This window comes from Gracilinanus agilis, chromosome 2 (assembly GCF_016433145.1).
Source record: "Gracilinanus agilis isolate LMUSP501 chromosome 2, AgileGrace, whole genome shotgun sequence".
In the NCBI taxonomy this organism is placed as follows: domain Eukaryota; kingdom Metazoa; phylum Chordata; class Mammalia; order Didelphimorphia; family Didelphidae; genus Gracilinanus; species Gracilinanus agilis.
Window position 1 is genome coordinate 593,122,020 of NC_058131.1, and position 12,853 is coordinate 593,134,872.

At 42.4% G+C, this 12,853-nt stretch overlaps 1 protein-coding gene across 1 annotated transcript in view; it reads left to right on the top strand.

The window, feature by feature from the left end:
- Window positions 1–7,675, top strand: part of LOC123234203 (elongation factor 2-like) — a 175,947-nt gene extending 168,272 nt beyond the window's left edge. The window contains 4 exon segments of the mRNA XM_044660135.1: window positions 1,914–2,325; window positions 6,135–6,380; window positions 6,383–7,018; window positions 7,187–7,675. Of these exon segments, the coding sequence (XP_044516070.1) occupies window positions 1,914–2,325; window positions 6,135–6,380; window positions 6,383–7,018; window positions 7,187–7,675 (1,783 nt within the window).
- The last annotated feature ends 5,178 nt before the right edge of the window (window positions 7,676–12,853 follow it).

Below are 12,853 nucleotides of genomic sequence, written 5' to 3' on the forward strand. Positions count from 1 at the left end.
ATTATATATACTATATATATATATAACTATAACCTTCTTCAGAATATAAATAATTGGCTTTATCTTTGCATGTTCTATCGAAACACAAATATTTTACCCAGAAAGAACTCTGAAGAACAAAGGTTCATCTGTTGCCCACATATGACTATTATTTCATCCATAGAAACTAAAAAGACATTTTACCCTGTCCTCAAAACCCTAGAACATTTGGATATTGGTGGGGCAAGGAGGCTACAAGTGGGAGAAGGTGAAGAAAACAACTTAAAATTAAATGTTGAAATTAACTTTTAATGAAATCCTGAGGGTCAGGTTCCATGTTCTATGTTTTGCAACTATTGCTATACTATACTACTACTACTACTACTACTACTACTACTAATAATAATAATAATAATAATAATAATAATATCATTTTATATAACTTGAGTTTTACAAAGGTGTTTGCATTTGTTATTTCATTTAATCCTCAAAACAACTTTATGAGGCAATGCTATTATTGTACCCATTTTACACAGGAAGAAATTGAGGCTGAGAGGGAAATTCCCTTGGTCAAGGTCCCACAGTAAGTCTTCCCAATTCCAAGCCCCATCCACCCATCCACCAATCCACCTCGCTGCTAATTTTTCAGCTGAAAACAGATGCTGCAGGGGATGAATTTAACACTTTCAAACTCAGGTGACCTTTTGTCTCCTCCTATAATATATCTAAACACTGATGATCCCCGACTAGAAATGATCCAAGACAGCTGGTCTCTTTAATGTTAGTAGCTCTTCCTGGAAAGCATTGAATGCACAAAGCTTTCAAATCCCACTTTGTCCCACAGAAAGTGCGTTCGCATATGATTTTGAAACACCCTCTCTTTGCACTCATTTTTTTAACCAGGATGCCTGCAATATATCATTTTTATTGCTTGTCTGGTTTTTGTTCTCAGGGAGAAAAGATGTACAGTTATTTTCTATGTGCTTTATTGGCATTCCAGATGAAATCACGGGTAAATCTCTTGGATACACCTGAAGCAATCAGGGATGAGGAAGTGGTGTACAGTATAAATAAACCAAGGCCATTTTATTACCTGATCCTACAGACAGCACGGAGCCATGGCCCACTTCTCTGATGATAATGGACCCTCAGTTTAAGGTTGCCTCTGATACACACTGCACTGCATGCCTGTCGCATCTCTCAGATCATTTATAATTACAACACGGTGCACTCTGATTGTCTCATCAACCTTTCATCTGAGGATTGAAAGGGGCTTTGTGAACGCTAAGTCACTGGACTCCCCTGCAAAGGAAGGAATCCTTTCCCTTCCCATCTTAGTAACACATAGCAAAAATGCTTTCTTTTCATGCAACAATTTGAGCAAGGTTCAGGAAAATTATTAGATCTGGTTTTCGATCATCATGCAATCTATAAACTGGAGATCCATCCATGTCTCCATTACCTATGGAGAGAAAACAGACAGTAAGAGAGATGCAGGGTACAATAGCAATGGGGAGTAGGGGCAACATTTCTGCCTCATAGAATTATAAATTTGGATTTGGAGGGTACATCCTCCAAATGCCATCCAGCCCAATCTAATCATTTACAGAGGAGGAAACTGAGGTTCAAAGAAAGAGATGAAGTCAAGGAGGCAGCATGATAAAGGAGAAAGTGTCCTATCTCTGGAAACAGAGGATCTGGTTTCAAATTCTACTTCTGATTCTTATTATCTGGGTGACTCTCACTTGGGTCAGAGGTAAGATTTGAATGCAGGTCTTATGATTCCATATCCAGTGTTCTTTCCTCAATACTATGTCTGCTTCACCAAGAAATGCCTTACCAGAATACCCCTGCCCAACTCCATGGGGTTGTTACATAGAGAAAGTCTGTACTCTACTGCTGGTTGTTTTGTTTTACTTTCCTGTTGAATTTAGTGATATTTATCTGATTGTAGAGGATGTGAATGTCATCATCTCTACCTACAGAGAAGGAGAGGGTGGCCCTTTGGGAAGCATCACGATTGACCCAGTCCTTGGTACTGCTGGGTTTGGTTCTGGACTTCATGGTTGGGCCTTTACTCTGAAGCAGTTTGCAGAGATGCATGTCGCAAAATTTGCAGCCAAGGGTGAAGGTCCAGGTGAAAGGGCCAAGAAAGTGGAGGACATGATGAAAAAACATTGCAGTGACCAGTATTTTGATACTACTAATGGGAAGTTTAGCAAATCTGCTACTAGCCCTGATGGAAAGAAGTTGCCTAGAACTTTCTGCCAATTCGTCCTAGATCTAATCTTCAAGGTATTTGAAGCAATTATGACCTTTAAGAAAGAGGAAACTCTGGGGATACCTGTTTAGACCAGTCTACACTCCAGTTTCTCTGTGTCTTAGTCCCAGCTCATCCTGCTATCTAAGGTGCTGATGTTTCTTGACTTTCTCCTGCTGTCCCCCACGAGCAGCCAAACCCAACTCCAACTCCCCAGATCTCCAGTGGAAGAGGCCCCAGGATTTTTTACTATTAGAATGGAATTATTTAGGAAGTTAAAGGTGAAAAAATGTTCTGTGTGTGTGTTTGTGTGCGTGTGCGTGTGTGTAGGGAGGGGAAAGAAGAGTTGGTTAAAACTTTTATATAGGGCAATAGATAGAACTCTGAAGAGTACAGATTGATGGCATACCATATGCAAGTTAATACCTATAAAACGACAAAGATTAATAAAAAGAGCAAAGGGGCAGATGATCCCAGAGTTGGAGCCTTGAAGAATTCTTCTCCTGTTTATCACCTCCACAGTTTTTCCTGCCAGACTCCAATGTGTCCTTCTACCAAAGGAGGAACATAGAGAAGACATCCAGATGAATAAAGGACCCCTCTAGGTTCCTGACTCCCAGGTTTCTCCTCAATGAGTTGTTTCCTAGGAATGTTTCCCTAACTGTAAATGGAAGGAGAGAAAGGGCTCAGCACTGAGGGCATTCCCTCCTTCCTCTGTCTCTCCTCCAAGTTCAAAGTGCCTCGATGCCCTCAACCCACAGAGGGAAGGGGGCCTTCTAAGCAGCCTTCCCTCTTCCTAAGCCCCATGCCCCATCCCTAAGTTTAGAGTAAGGAGAAGAAAAGTCCAATAGGGACTTGGCTCTTCCCCTGTCTTTTCTGACAATGACTTCCCTTCCTGCAAAAGGCACCAGAGACAAGTACCAGGGAAAAAGGATTGAAAATGCTGTCTGACCCACAATTCCTAGTTCCAGTCAGATTTCTGGGTCCCACTTAATCTAAGGGTCTTAACTACAGACAGCAGTTCTATGGAATGACAGGCAATTGTTTGAGGGGGAGATATCCTGGAATGTGTGCTTTCTGGCCTCTCCCTACCACCTGTTTATTTCCCCTATACCAGATGCCACTGTAGACACCCAGGCAACCAATAACTGGGCCTTAGTTTCTTCATCTGTAAAATGAGGGATTTTAACTAGATGAATTCTTCTCATTCTAAATCTTAGGGTCTTATGATGCTATCCAGAAAGCCGTCCTGACATATATCTTCTCACACAGGTGCTGCTACTTTACAGAGATTCCCTCTACCCTCTTTCCCCTGGTCCTGTTCTCATCCCTCCATCCCCTACATCTCTGAATATGGGTGAGCTTCCCAGCCAACTTCTGACCCCTTCAACCTGCCTGCAGGTACTTAAGCAGTGATTTCTAGCCCAAGTCCTTGACCCCTAGACCCCTATCCCAACCTTCTCAACAAGCAGCCCAGTAGCCATGTAGCAGAAGTCTCAAGCCATGCTGACCCCATGGCTGGTTCTTTCTTCTCTTGCAAGCCCGGTATTGGAGAAGATGGGTCAGGGCAGCCCTGAGACCTCTTCAGCCATGGCAGGGGCAGAAATAGCTCTAGGTCTGGGTCCAGGGAGTCCCACCCAGATGCCATCTCCACGAGCAGTATTAGTACTCTTTTCCCCTTCCTTCTCTCCCCCCCACCCCCAAAAAGCAGGGGAATCCTTGGGTATTATACCCTGCCACCCTTAGCTCAACCCACTTCACATTCTCCTCAGTGACCAACTTCTTTGTCTATTTGTTTTACCCAGAAAGGAGCTAGGGCTGATGGCCTGCCAGAAGTATTCCTTTTTCCATAATCCCTCCATCCCAGGCTTCTTTCAGCTCTGCTCTCCCAACCTGGCATCTTCTGGCATTCTAGAGTCAAATTGCATTCCCTAACCTTTTTTCCCACTGATATACAGTGTCCAACCAAACCCTGGTGTTTCCATCTTCATTTTCTTCCCCCACCCCTTCCCAGAGCAAAGCACAAACAGCAGAGCACATAAGGGATGTATCAAGGTATCCCCCTCCCCTGGACCCAGCAGCTATTACCCAGGTGGCCCACTACTTCCACCCTTCAGCAGGTCTGAGGACACTGAGCTGAGGTGGGCATCTTCTTGAGTCCTCTCTGACTCTCCATGCCAGGAACTCCTTAGGTAGACATCAAGATCAGCATAGTTTCAATGTTCATTCTCCAATGGACAAGGACGAGGCAGGGTGCTAGGGTTAGATCACAGAAGAGGGCCCCAGGCCCCTTCTACCACCCTCTCTTTTGCTGTTATGGCATATTTGGGCTATACCATAATAGCGCCTCTCCCTTCCAGGAGAAATGCCCAATCCCAGCCAATCAGGAAGGCTAGCAGGGGATGGGGAAATACAGTGAGAACTGGGCTGACTAGCTAGCTGTGGGGCTTCTCCTCCCCACTCCCACAAAGTGAGCAGGGCTTTAGTCGAGGCTGGCTTTGCAGGACATGAAATGAATTGGGGGTGATTTATGCAAGAGCCACCCCAGCTCTTTCCTTCTTGCCTGTTGCAGGGGCTTCCCCACTCCACCCATTGCTCTTCCTTCCCTTATTTAATTACAGATTTCGATATTCTTTTTCCACCACAAAATCCATCTGAGCTCACTCTCCTTTGTCAGATCCCAAAGCAGCTACACACAAACATACACACAGACATCTAATGCTCATGTTCAGGTACACCACACAGAGACAGATACACATGTAGGTGTGCACACATCTAGTCCACATGCGTAGGTATATACATACATGCCCAGGTACACACATGCTCAGATGCACACACACACACACACACACACACACACACACACACACACACACTCATTTACCAAGAGGGATGAGCTTGATCTTGCTTAAATAAAGTACTATGGGTGGGAATGCCTTTCTGATGTTAAGTCAAAAAGTGACCAAGTTCCACTAGGTACTGGGGGGAAAAATCGAGGTCTCAATCCCCTGGGCATTGCTGCTCTCTGATTCCCCCACCCTACCCAAGTCACATGTGCAATAATTGTCCCAAATAGGAACCAGGGAGCTAATAAGGCTGGTGCTAGGGAAATGGAAGAATCAGGGACTGGCCAAAGACAAAGGGTAGCAGAAGGGCTGAAATATATGCTCCCAGGAAAATCGACTCATCCTAGGAATACATCAGAGAGAAGGAGGATAAGCAGGAGAAAGGAATCTTTCCAGGCCCAGACCTTTTCTCCAGGCACTGTCAGGAGCTAGAGGGAGAAGGATGAGAGATGTGGGAAGCCCCTGACATCCCATCCAATGGGAGTGCATTTACTTGTGATGAGGCCTGGGTAACTGGTCATATCTTTCCTGGCCCATGGAGCCAATGGGGAGAAGATGTCTTCTTTCCTTCCCACCCCACCTTAATTCCCCCAGCATCAAGGAGCTGAGTAGCAATGTGAACTAGGTGAATCTCTAAGAGCTCCTGTTTGGATCCCTCAATGCCCATGCTTTTGATGTCTCAGATGGGAAACCCAGGAGAGCTGGGGTGAAGGAGTGAGGATATATGTTTTAAGTGGAGTTTTGTGTTCTTGTTGTTGCTTTTTTTTTCTTTTTTAAGAAAAAAATCAAAGAGAAGGGCCCTCCTTGCCCAAGATTGTAATGAGCTGCCTTTGCTTTCCTCCCACCTTCCCCTTATTTCTTTGATTGTCATTACTTGCAGATGAACCCAGATTGCATCATCACTTGCAGATGAACCCACCAGATTCCCCATTCTGACTCGGGGTGTTTGTTCCCCCTTTGTATAAAAAAAATTATGGGTAAAAATGTACTGAGGAAAAAAAATGTACTTTTTTATAAATAAAGAGTTTAAAACAAAAAAAAAAAGAGAGGAAACTGCAAAATTGATTGTAAAACTTGACATCAAATTGGACAGTGAAGATAAAGCAAAGAGGGAAAACCACTTTCTAAAGGCTGTGATGAGACGCTGGCCACCTGCTGGAGATGCACTTCTTCAAATGATAACCATCCACCTGCCTTCCCCTGTAACTGCTCAGAAATACCACTGTGAACTGTAATATGAGGGTCCCCCTGATGCTGAGGCTGCTATGGGTATAAAAAGCTATGATCCCAAGGATGCACATCCCTGATGATGTACATCTCTAAGATGGTGCCAACCTCCCACAAAGGAAGATTCTATGTTTTTGGCCCTGTATTTTCTGATCTTGTTTCCACCAACCTAAAGGTCAGAATCAGGGGACCCAATTATATCCCTGGGAAGAAGGAAGATCTCTACCTGAAGCCAATTCAAAGGACAATTCTAATGATGGGCTGATATGTTGAACATATTAAAGATGCACCTTGTGGTAACATTGTTGGTCTAGCTAACATGGATCAGTTCCTTGTGAAAATGGGTACCATTACTACCTTTGAGCATGCCCACAACATGAGGGTGATGAAGTTTAGTGTTAGCCCTGTGATGCAAGTAGCTGCTGAAGCAAAGAACCCAGCTGACCTGCCCAAACAAGTAGAAGGACTGAAGCCTTTGGCCAAGTCTGACCCTATAGTCCAGTGTATCACTGAGGAATCTGGAGAGAACATTATTGCTGGTGCAGGGGAGTTGCTTCTGGAGATCTGCCTAAAAGATCTTGAAGAAGGTCATGCATGTGCTCACATCAAGAAATTGGACCCCATTGTTTCCTACCATGAGACAGTCAGTGAAGAGTCAAATGTTCTCTGTCTTTCCAAATCTCCCCATAAGCACAACAGGCTCTATATCAGTGATTCCCAAAGTGGACGCCACCACCCCCTGGTGGGTGCTGCAGTGATCCAGGAAAGCAGTGATGGCCACAGGTGCATTTATCTTTCCTATTAATTGCTATTAATATTTTTTAAAAATTAATTTCCAGGGGTGCTAAGTAATATTTGGGAACCGCAGCTCTACATGAAGGCTCAGCCCTTTCCTGATGACCTGGCTGAAGATGTTGACAAAAGTGAAGTCTCTGCTCATCAGGAGCTCAATCAAAGGGCTCTATATCTGGCTGAGAAGTATGAGCGGGATGCAAGATCTGGGCTCCAGAACAAGTGGTTGGTGGCATTTACAGTATCCTGGACAGGAAGCGAGGAGTCCCAGGTTGCTGGCACCCCCACGTTTGTTATGAAAGCTTATCTGCCTATTAATGAATCTTTTGACTTCACAGAAGACTTGAGGTCTAATACAGGTGGCCAAGCCTTTCCTTGGTGTGTATTTGACCATTGGCAGATACTTCCTGGAGACCCTTTTGACAGTACTAACCGCCCTTTCCAGGTTGTGGCAGATACCTGCAAACAAAAAGAGCTGAAGGAAGGTATCCCAGCCCCTGGACAACTTCCTAGACAAGTTGTGAAAGCTCTCTCCAACATCATTTCAAACTCCTGTTGGACTCTAGCATAACACCAATGCAGAAAATTGTTAAAACTGCAGTGACATCTCTTTGCATATATTTAATCAGTTCATAGCAACTTGAGACTTTCAAAACTCATTTATATTCAGCTTTATAGGATTCTGTGTTGCACATGACACATTTGGGGCTCACTCGGTAACATAACTTGTAACATTTCCACTTGATGCAACTTGAGTTCCCTGTTTCCATATTTATTCAAGACTTCAAAGAGAGAAAAAAATCTCTTTGCAGGGTATATTTGGCCAGAGGGGTGGGTTGGGGATGAGTACCTCTAACATGTTTTTTTCATTTCTCAAAGGGAAACAATAGTGCCCCCAAAATTGCAAATGAGTGCATTAAGAGGTTTTGCTTGGGTAAATGACCTGTAGTAAATCTTCAGGAAAGGGTGAAGGGAAAGTTTAGGAGATATTTTCTAGTTGGCCAGAAACTAGAAGGCAAGAAAATTTTGTGCAGTGTGATTGTCATCATGCATATCTATAGATGTCATTGGAATAATAAATTTGATATGGTGATGAATATCAAAAAATAAAAAGAACTGCTACTCTAGGCTGTTCTCTAGAGCTATAAGTTGCTGAGAAGGTGCCAACATGAATTAACAGAGGAAGTTTCCTTATTCAGTTCCCTAAACCAATGAAAAGCACAAGTTCAGTCCTTAATCCTTCATCTAAAATGTCAGTAAAACACATTTGAAGACAATTTTTACTCTCTGTTAAGAAAATCTAGTAATGGGGGCAGTTAAGTGGCTTAGTTGATTAAGAGCCAGGCCCAGAGACAGGAGGTCCTCAGTTCAAATTTGGCCTTAAAAACTTCCTACTTGTGTGACCCCAAGCAATTCACTTAACCCCAATTGCCTAGCACTTACCACTCTTCTACCTTGGAATTAATACACAGTATTGATTCTAAGATGGGAGAAAAGAGTTAAAAAAAGAAAAATATAGTAATAAAGAAGATAGATTATGTGTTTCTTGGTTCAAAGTAAGAAAAGAAGTGAAAGTAGAAAGAATTATAAGAGCAAAGATATAGAGGTTGGAATAAATATATTATATGTAGGAGTCGATGAAAAAAATAGCCAGAACAGAAAGTGAAGTTTGGGAGAGGAAGAATAATGAGAAATAAAATGGGATCCAGCTAGAATACGGGAAAAATGCTATCAATTTGACAACCACCAGGACTAAGTAAGAGTTTACTAGTAAAGCATTTTGAAGCAGACATATTATATATGAAATAACACTGACCTACCTAACATTAAGTGACTTACTGAAGGTCAACAATAAGGAAAGAAAGAAAGAAAGAAAGAAAGAAAGAAAGAAAGAAAGAAAGAAAGGAAGGAAGGAAGGAAGGAAGGAAGGAAGGAAGTCAGGAAGTCAGGAAGGAAGGAAGGAAGGAAGAAAGAGAGAGAGAAAGAAAGAAGAGAAGAGAAATCACATCAAAACAAAAAAACAGGAGGAACACATCAAACTGGGGTAGGAAGAGTGAATAGCTCAGGCAGCACAACATCTATGGCTCTCTGCCAGAAGCAAAAAAAAGCTACAGAATGGAAACAAGCCCAGTTAGAGCTACCTTATATATAGGTATAGAAAACAGAAAGGACAGGGTCAGGGATTGGCTTAACCTAAGCCACTCAGCACAGGTAGGGAAGGCAGAAGAGACAGAGACTAATGTCCTTTCAGGTGGCCTGAGGTGAAGTGGCAGAGTGCCTGAGACAGCAGAGTAAGGGACCTCCCAGCTCAAGCCACTTGGCAAGACCAAAGAAGCAGCAGAGTTGGGACAGCCCAGCCTATGAAACAACAAGGGAACTGGTGATACAGGAAGCTGAATCTAACTGGACAAAACAGCTCAAACCTCTCCACAGCAAATCAGCAGGATCACCTCCTCAGGAAACACACTATGGGAAATAAAGGCATCCAGGCATACCCCAAGTAATAGAGAAGAATATTCTACAAGCATGGACGAGTGCTCTATCCACCTCAGGAGCAGAGAAGAACCTCAATAGATAAATAAAGTAACTGGGGACAAGGAGGAAGGTCACTTAAAAAAATAATAAAAAAATAAAGAAATTGCCTAATTACTTTAGTGGCAGAAATGATCAAAATATGAACTTAGAAGAAGACAATAATTGCAAAAAGGAAACATGTTAAGCCCCAAAGGAATGTGTAAAAGAATGTCAGACCCCAAAAGAACCCCTGAAAGAAATTGAAAAGAACTTTAAAAATCAAATAATCAGAGAATTGACCAAAAACTCAACAGCTTTTGAGGGGAGGGGGAAGGAGGGTGCCAGTGGCTGTGATGACTGAAGAAATCAACTCCCTAAAAATGGAAATAAGCCAAAAGAAAAAGGTGATACAAAAATACATTTAAGAAAAAAGTCTCTAAGGAATAGAATGAAACAAATGGAAATGGAGTCAAAAAAATTCTATAAAGAGGAAAAGCAAATGCAAAAACTAAAGGAAGAAAATAACTTCCTAAAAAATTTAATTGGGCAAATAGACTCTAATGCAGTGATGGTGAACCTATGGCATGGGTGCGAACAATAGCATGCAGAACACTCTCTGTGGGCATGTGGCCTCCCTCCCTCTAACCCCCCCACATAGAATTTGTTATTAGAAAGGCAGAGGGACTCAGGTAGAGCTCTCCCTTCCCCCTCTCCACATGCCTGACATTTTTTCATATCACTCTCCCCCTGCCCAACAGCCCAATGGGAGTTCATATGGAGTAAAGTGGGTGACTCATAGGCAGTAGAGCTAGAGGGCAGCAGAGTGCTTGGACCACTCCCCTCCCCCTCTCTACACTCCCTGAGGACATTCCTCATTTCACCTGCCCATCCTCCCAGCAACCCAATAGGAGTGCTTTCTCCATCCCCTGTGGAGTAAGGTGGGGCAGAGAATGCACAGCACTCAGTAGGTGGGAGGCTGGCACAGTCTGGTGAGTGGGATGGGGGTGGCATCTGACACCTCATCTCTAAAAGGTTCATTATCACTGTTCTAATGAATCCTTAAGATATCAAAAACCAATAAGACAAAATTAACAGAATGAAAAAATAGAAACAGATATAAAATGCCTCATTGTAAAAACAACTGACCCGGAAAATAGATTCAGTAGAGATAATCCAAGAATCATTGAAATATCTGGAAGTCATGATCAGCCTGGATACCAAGAAATCATCAGAGAAAACTGCCCTGATATCCTTTAATAAGTAAAGGAAATAGAAATTGAAGAAATTCTTAGGATTATTATAAGCCAAATTCTAGAACAAGAGGAAAAGTGTTGTGTGCAGATGCAAAGCATGGAATCCCTGCAAAGGTACAGGGAGAGCCTCACCCAGAATTCCAGGGGACCCCCCTGGAGAACTTTGGGTGAGGGGCAGTTGAGAAGGGTTGAAGTCAGTTAATTTGTGGGATTGGATGTGAGCAGAGACTCTGCTTGATTCTCCTGACTTGGGATTTCTCCTGAGAAACCATTGTAGTATAAGCTAGTGATTTTTACTCATAGGGTTAGCCTATTTGTCATTACTATTCTTCATTAATATAATTATATAATTACTTAGTAAATAGAGAGTAAGATATTTATCTATAGCAAGAGAGCCAGTTTTAGTTAAGTGCTTCATCCCTCCAGTGAGGAGGGGGAAGGGGCATCAATTTAACAGTTCAGGGTCACCTTTCCTTTATTCAATATACCTTCATTAACTTCTATAATTTTCCTTGTTAATTCCTAATATAACTTTTTACCTTCAAAGCTGTGCCTGATAATCATTTGGAAGATACTTACAATTCAGTCTGAACTTCTTGATTGAATCCTGTTGGCTGCCAGTTTAAGGTCTCCTCTGTCCTCAACAGTTAGATAACTAGCTGTTATATCTCCTCTAACTGACCTGAGAAGAATATAATTAATGAAAAGGAACATTATTGGGGTTTCAGCCATAAGAGAAACTTACCAGAAGAATCCTATCCCTGTCTTCATTACCAACTGAAGAAGAAGCAGTTAGAGGGGGAGGGGTTTGAGAATCAGGAGTGTTTTACCCCCTCCTTTCCTCACTGTAGTCTGTCAATCTCTGGCTCTTGACTTAAGCTCTATTTGGCCCTGAAACCATTTATCTGCTTCTCCAAACTATCTGTTATTATAATCATAACAGTTTTGGCCGGCCAGCCTAGGATTTGTACTATTAGGACCTAGTGGAGAAGAGATAAGATGGCTAACATGTTAAACAGAGCAATTGTTATCTTGGGGTGCTCTGCTGTTTAAATTTATGGGATTTGGCAAACCTGTGCTACATTTTGGTTTGTCACTGTTCCCCAATGTTTTAGATCAATAATAGAATTTTATGACTTATCTATGGCTAACAATTACAGTTGGAGAGGCATTGGCTTATGTACCAACAGGCATAGCCATGACTGCCACTTGATGTGGAGCCCTAATGATTTTAAGACAGATACTGGCTTTTACTTTTGGAAACACTAAGGTTACTGACCCGACTATGGAAAAAATGTTAGAATATATGAAAACACTAATAGAAATTAACAAACAAATAAGGGAAGGGAAAGAACTTGATGCTAGGACAATTATGCAGCTGGAAATCATAGAAAGCATGGTCACAACAAAGAAAGGGGATGAAAAACAACAAGAGATTAAAAAGGACAACCCAGAAAAGCAAGAAGTTGCAGGGGCAGAGGCAGCTCCTGTAATAATACTTCCTATTACAGATAGAACAATTGTACAACTGGATGCTGGGATTATACATGTTAAAGGCTATAAACCATTTACTGGAGGGGATCTAGAGATTTTAAAAAGGAGGTTCCCCCAGTTCTTCGAAAATCCACATAAGGCGATAAAAGAATTCAAACGGGCAGTCAGGCTGTATAATCCTAATTTTGAAGATGTGGAACTCTTATTAACAGAGCTATTTACCCCAAGTGAAAAAGCTAAATTTCTTGCAGAGACAAGGAACAACCCCAACCTAGCATCATGGCCTGAGCAACATCAAGATCTAGAGCTGTCCTCTCATGCAAACATGACGTATCTTAGGAGATACAGGGAGGACTTGGCAGAGGCAATGAGACTTCATGCCAAACGATCAAATGCATGGGGCTCATTTGAAAATTTAAAGCAGGGGGAGGAGGAACATCCAAGCTTATATCTAGACAGACTGCTGGAAGCTGGAGAGACTATTCTAG